Genomic DNA, 6,849 nt, shown 5'->3' with positions numbered 1-6,849 from the left:
TCTGCCCCTCCCCCACACATACACTCTCTCAAATAATAAATAACTTTTTAAAAATTAAAAAACAACAAGAAGAAACAGAAGGCCCTGGGATCAAAGTAAACGCAAACATTTTCTTAAACTCACCATGGCCAGATGTTGCCTTACCAATCTCTCATCTGGCCAAGCAAAATTTCTATTGGTGGAGCAATCCCAAGGTCACCTCCATGTTTTCTTTCTTCTTCATTCATCCCAGTGGGTCTAGCCTAGACAAGAAGAGAGCCAGATATCCCTTCCTAGAAGGAACTGGGCTAACTCATGTTTAGGAACAGGCCAGGTGGGCACGTAGGAGCAACAGACTTTATTTCTTCTGTTATGATACCAGGTTATGTTCTGAGATACGAGTCCTCAAAAGGGAATTACTTCAGGCAGAACTTATGCTTTAATGTTGGTTCCTTGGTCTAGAAGAATCTGCACGGGGGTTCCAGGCCCTGCCACGGCTTTCTGATGAGAAGCCCGGCAGGCATGTCACAGAAGGGAATGCAGACAAGAACAATATGCCGGGCTGTGGCAGGAGACCCAGTCCCTATGCCCACACGTGCAGGGGCATGATCCGGCCCTCAGCATGCTAGAGGCTTGACTACAACAATGCAGAGGGCTGACAGTCATCTCAGACACATATCATAAGCTTTTCCCTCCCCAGCTGGTTCAAACTCACAAAGCCATTCACCCAGCATTTTGAAAAACCGCCCATTTCCCTGTAAAAAAGACTTGAGAAGGTTAGTGCATAATCTACAGGAAGAGCTTAAAGCAGAAAGAAAACGGTGATGGCAGCCGTCTGGGTCCCGTGGCTGCCCTTCTGTGCCACTCCATGGAGGAGTGTGCGCGGTGCCCTAGAAACCTGGGGGCACAGGCAGGTGGGCAGGGACAGGGCAGGGGCAGGGCAGGGTGGGGAGAGAGGTCTGTGGCAGTCAGGGCCCACAGCTGAATCTCTGAGGAAGAGAGATGAGCCCAGATCTCTGCACCGCAGTGATCCCACAGCTGCCTTAGAAGTCATAAGGGGACACAAAGATGGTGACCTTGGACACATGGTTGGCCTGGAAGGAGCGGTCCAGGTATTCTGACATGTCGACGTCCACCTCTAGCGTCTGAGGCCCCTCCAGGGTCTGGACGAGGATCAGCTCCCCCGTCTGCCGGTCTGAGCGCTGCATCACAAAGTGGCCTCGGCTGTTCCCACCCACGATCCCAAACCGCAGGCTGTTGGGTCCGGGTCGGCCGGGGGCTGAGGCCGTAGCCATGCGGAAGAGCGTGATGGGCGTCTTCAGGTTGGAGGGCAGAGAAAGGTAATGGAAGGAGATGGTCTTGGGCAAGTGGCGGCACGGTCTGCTCTCCATGGGGCAGGGGTTTCGCTCACACTGGCTGGAACGGAGAGGCAAAGTGGAGGGAGTCAGCCTTGGCGAAACTCAGGAAGGGCTGCCCTGACCTGGCTCGCTGGCCCCACTGCCTTCTTGCGGAGGCCAGCAGAGTGACCTTCCCCAGCCACCAGCTCCTCACCACAGGTGCTCAGAGCCACAGGCAAATGAGCATGGGTGGTGTCAGGTGTGGCCAGGGCACAGGTGCTCCCCTGACCCACTTGTGTATGGATGGGCATGTATATTTATATATGCTGTTACTATAGTTTTCACAGAAAACTAAAGCTGGGGAAGATTAACTAGTGATGGTCCTGGTATTCAAACCAGGTGCCCCTTCTACATGTGCCGACACCTCTCTCAGTAATGGTGGGACCCCGGCAGGTAGCTGCCAGCACTGGAATGTGGCGCTCTATATGGGGTGAACTTTCCAAACACCCAGTGTTTACTCTTAAAGAGGGAACCCTGTCTCTCTTAACAATTTGGAATCCGGATCTTGTGGAAGTGCTTCTGAAATTTCTCTACCTTACCCAACACAAAAGACAGATGCAATTCAGTGACCCATATAATCACAGTTATGCAGGTTGAATACGGTATCTGGCTGTGAATCAGGGCTGTCCCCGAAGGCTACGACATACAGTCCCTTCACTACGTGACTTCTGAGGAAGATCGTGATGCCTTCGGGCTCAGGAAATAACTGCCACTCTTCAGTGCCACTGACTTTCTCAGTGCTTCTATTCTGCCTGCTACAGTGCAAAAAGCAATTCAGGCATCTGAGCTTGTGAAGTCAATTCACTCTAAAGACAATGCTAAGGCTCTTGTGATCTCCGTTTCAGAAGAAAATACATGCATTCTGTGATAGTTGTAGTTATTCTCCTGAAAGGCCTGTCTCTCACCTTTTGAAAACAAAAACTACTACGTGCTGAGATTCCTGAAAATCAAACCTCCTAATCTCAGAGGAAGAGCAGATTAATATAATGCAGAGTGACTGGAAACTACCAGTTACCAGCCATGTGAACATGAGAAAACGATCTTCTCCCAAATCTGTGTAATATGTCTCTGCCTCCTGGTAATGTGACCACAGTGGTCTTCCCTCCAGCGGCCCCCACCCCCAAAAGTGCTGCAGCTGGGTGGCTAGAATTCAGTCATCCTCCGTGTCGGCAGGGAGCACTTGGAACTGTACCCCTATCAGGGCAAATTGGGTTCTTGCTGCACAGAGCAGCAAGGCAATAAATGGAACCACTGAAGGGAAACGGAAGCTCAGAGAAGCCAGACTCCCAGCTCCTGCCTTCCATCTTTCCTTGGATATAACTGTACCTTTTCCTAAGAACTGAGGTAGAATCTGGCCCACCCACCCTGGGAGGCCTGGCTGAGGGATGTATGCGCCCGGCCGTGGGTGGCCCTGGCTATACTCACAACGGAGACGTCTTCACGTAGCTCACGTTGCCGCTGCCCTCGGGGCACTCCGGGCTGACGCACTGGAAGCCTCCACCGGTGTTGATGCACATGGTTCCCCGGGGACACACGTGCTGGGGGCTCACACACTCATCGACGTCTGAAATAAGGGACACCCCAGGGAGGGTGAAAATCCCGATGTCCCTTCTGTCACAAGACCACATGAAAAACCTCAACAGGCACTGGAATGTGGTGAGCTTTCTAAATACCTAAAACTTATTTTTCAGATTAGGAAACCGTGTCATCCTTAGTTATTTGAAATCCAGCCCCCGTGGAAGTGCTGGAGAACCCTGCTGGGGAGCTCGCCTCCCCGGGATCCTGTCCTTCCTCAGGGTAGACCCGTCACAGACGTGCTAGAAGCACAGGAGCATTACCAGTCACAGGTCACAACACTTCTCTCAGATCTGCTGCCTCCTCAGCCTGAGCGCCCCAGAGTCTCCCCTCGATGTCTATTATCAGGCCCTTTAGGAGCCAGATCTTCCGGAAAGCCTTTCTACTCCGCTCACCTCACCCCAAATGCAGATGTCCTCACTCTCCTTACAGGAAGTCTCTGCTGTTGCCTTCACCCCAGCTGGAAGCTGTTTCTTCCCAATCTGCACAATCCTACCTGGGCCTGCCTTCTTGAGTACTTGTGGGATTGATGGATGGATGGATGGATGGATGGAGGGAAGGAGGGATGGAAGGAGGGATGGATGAATGGGGGATGGATAGAGGGAGGGAGGGAGGGAGGGAGGGAGGGAAGGAGGGATGGATGGATGAACAGATGGAGGGATAGATGGCTGGAGGGAGGGAGGGATGGATGGTTGGTTGGGGGATGGATGGATGGAGGTGTCTTCTCCTTCCCCAGTCCCAGGTTACTCACTCCTCTGATCCCTGCAGAGCCCCTAGTGGGGCTCCCACCAGGATGTCACTGAAGAGCCACCTCTTCTCTCACATTGCACTTCAGGCCATGGAGACGCCCTCTGCCTTCTCTCCTGCTCCTTCTCCCCCAGTGGCTAAGAGCTGCTGTTCGAGACCAGCCAGGTTCTCTCTTGAGCCCTGCAGCCACCTGCCTCTGCAGCAGCATCACTCACCCTCACAGCTCTTCCCGTCGGCCATGGTCCGGTACCCGGTGGGGCAGGCACAGCGGTAGGAACCCGGGGTGTTCACACAGGTGTGCATGCAGAGCCGGGGGCGTCCCTCCTGCCCATAGAGCTCGCATTCATTCACATCTGGGGACAGAAGTGCCCAGTATGAGCAGGAGCCATGTGGTGAACACCCACCAACCATGACCCAGGATGGCCGCACCTCAATTCCTGGAGGGGATGGCCACTGTGGCTAAGTGGCTGGGCCTGGTGGGGTAGGGAAAGCCCGTCCCCGGCAGAGCATCCAGAAGAAGAGCAGGTGTGCTCCCCTTCCTCCCCAGTCAAGGGCCCACAAGGCCGAAGGGAGGGGTGAGAGGGACCTACGTGGTAGACCCTAGATGGGTTCCTCTAAGGCTGAAGACTAACAGAAAGGACCCCGCAGAGGCTGGCAGATGGGGCCGGCAGCCCAGACTATTGGCTTGGATCACAGCCGCACCTCAACTGGCCTCATCTTTGGGCATGGAATAAGAGAGGCTCTCATTTCTGCTGCTGTAAAATGAGGTAGTTGGCACCAACCGACCAATTCTCAGGTTTGGGCCTGCTTAGTTTGAGTGGTTCTTAGAAGGCACTTTGGTATTAGGAGAGGTTAGCTGCAGTGGCTGGGTCTGTAAAGCTAAGTGGAGAGGGGACCAGGGAATTGGGTCCCAGACCCCTGCACAGCTCAGGGGGCCTGTCTCGCCAGCACAAGGACTCAAGCTCCTCTCTGCCCGTGTCACTGCAGCTGGATGGAGGGGACAAGGGGCCTCAAGGCCCTTCTAGAGGAGTGTCCGTGGTTTGGATGGCACCGTGCTCGAGTTCTGGCATGGGAGCAAGTGTGGGCACCCATGGCTGCTTTCTCCAGTCTTGATTCTCACGATGGCCCCTAACGTCTAGTCTCAGCAGCCATCAGGTCGACACTTACCTAAAACGCAAAGCGGGTCGGGCTTTCTGAGACTTTGCCCGTCCCCTGCGCTGGGTCGGGCAGCAGGAGGGCAGGGCGGCGGGTGGGAGCCCCGTCCTCGCTCCCCCACCCCCCCAGTCCCGCCCGCTTCGGGGACAGAGCCCGCGCCTACCCTGGCAGACGCTGTCGCCCGCGGCGGCGCCGCTCAGGTGGAATCCGGCCTCGCAGCTGCAGTGCTGCGCCCGCTCCACCTGCGCACAGCGCGGCGCGCGGCTGAAGGCGGGGTCGCCGGCCACGCTGCCGTCCGGGGCGGCTGCGGGGACAAGACACCCTCAGCGCCCGGCCCTGGCGCACCCGCCGCGCGCCCGACCTCGGGCAGGGGCCGGGAGGGGGGCCGGGCCGGGGGCGCGCCCCCTCGTCAGGGCTTACGCTGGAGTCGGGAAGGAAAGACAAGCCGTTAACCAGAAACCCGCAGCCGGCCGCAGCCGTAGCCGCAGCCGCCCGCAAATCCCAGGGCAGGAAGCGCAGGCCACGCGGCTGCGCCCAGAAGGACCGCCGCGGGGTCAAATCTCCGTTTTCCTTGCAGAAGGCTTAACACACCAGCATGCTAACAGTGATGCCTGGAGTTTGAAACTAGGGAATTTATTTATTATTTTTATTTTGAGAGAGACGGAGAGCGCGAGCAGGGGAGGCGAGGAGGGAGAGAGAGAGAGAGGAAGAGAAGAGAGAGAAGAGAAGAAGAGAAAAGAGAAGAGAAGAGAAGAGAAGAGAAGAGAAGAGAAGAGAAGAGAAGAGAAGAGAAGAGAAGGAAAAGACCCCAAGCAGGCTCATTCAAAGGCGGGGCCCCATCCCCACAAATGGCGAGATCATTACGCCAAAAACAAGAGTCAGAGCCTCACTGACTAAGCCACCTAGATGTCCCTGAAACTATGAAATGTAAAACACTACTTTTGGGGGGGTTCTTTTTTGTTGTTGTAATTTTTATACCTTTCTAAGGAATCTAAGCTTTTCATTTTTAAACCAAGGACATCAATTTTCCAATCAGAAAAAAAAATCTTTTTAATTAGCTTTTGAAAGTTTTCAAAAGATTTGCAGCTTTTTACGGTTAGGGGAGGTGGGAGAGGAACGGGTGGTGAAAGAAATGGCGCTGAACCTCTTTAGCGGGGACACAACACGGGGTGACTCCATTTATGCAAAGTCTTCAGAGTAGTCAGATTCATAGAGAGCGTGTAGAGCGGTTGTGGGGGAGGCTGGGAGGGGAGGGAAAAGGGAAGTACTGTTTCAGGGGCAGAGTTTCCGTTCTGGAAGACGTGGTGAGGGCTGTCTAACCAATGTAAATGCACTTAATGCCTCTGGCCTGTACCCTTATAGTGGTGAAAATGGTACGTTTTATGTTGTATATATTTTACTATAATAGGAAAAATAGGGGAATGGATTTTTTCAATGTTTATTTTTGAGAGAGAGAGAGAGCACAAGAGGGGAAGGGGCAGAGAGAGAGTGAGACACAGAGTCCAAAGCAGGCTCCAGGCTCTGAGCTGTCAGCACAGAGCCCGACACAGGGTTCAAACCCATGGACTGGGAGATCATGACCTGAGCTGAAGTCGGAAGCTTAACTGACTGAGCCACCCAGGCACCCTGAGGTGAACGGATTTTAAAAAGTATTCAGAGAGGGGCACCTGGGTGGCTCAGTCGGTTGAGCATCCGACTTCAGCTCAGGTCACGATCTCACGGTTTGTGAGTGTGAGCCCGGTGTTGGGCTCTGCGCTGACAGCTCAGAGCCTGGAACCTGCTCCACATTTTGTGTGTGTCTCTCTCTTTGCCCCTCTCCTGCTTGTGCGCTCGCTCTCAAAAATAAACATTTAAAAAAATATTTAAAAGATATTCGGAGAGGGGCTCCCCCTCAGAGCTAGAAAGACACGGGCAGAGATGATGGGAAGGAAGGCTCCAGGCGAGCAAGAACCGGGCCTCTGCTGGGCTGTTCGTGGAGACCATGAGGACATCCACT

The 6,849-nt window shown here is 54.3% G+C and overlaps 1 protein-coding gene across 1 annotated transcript in view; it reads right to left on the bottom strand.

Moving 5' to 3' along the window:
• Positions 1-322: 322 nt before the first annotated feature.
• Positions 323-6,849, bottom strand: part of FBLN7 (fibulin 7) — a 50,078-nt gene continuing 43,551 nt past the window's right edge. The window contains exons 5-8 of the mRNA XM_086700571.1: positions 5,017-5,157; positions 3,914-4,051; positions 2,802-2,940; positions 323-1,395 (exon numbers count right to left, since the gene is read on the bottom strand). Coding sequence (XP_086556697.1) covers positions 1,023-1,395; positions 2,802-2,940; positions 3,914-4,051; positions 5,017-5,157 — 791 coding nt within the window. The 3' untranslated portion in view covers positions 323-1,022. The remainder of the gene's footprint in view (positions 1,396-2,801; positions 2,941-3,913; positions 4,052-5,016; positions 5,158-6,849) is intronic.

This window comes from Puma concolor, chromosome A3 (assembly GCF_028749965.1).
Source record: "Puma concolor isolate L17-30 chromosome A3, mPumCon1.1.hap2, whole genome shotgun sequence".
NCBI classification, from domain to species: Eukaryota; Metazoa; Chordata; class Mammalia; order Carnivora; family Felidae; genus Puma; species Puma concolor.
This window is presented reverse-complemented; position numbering and strand designations above follow the sequence as displayed.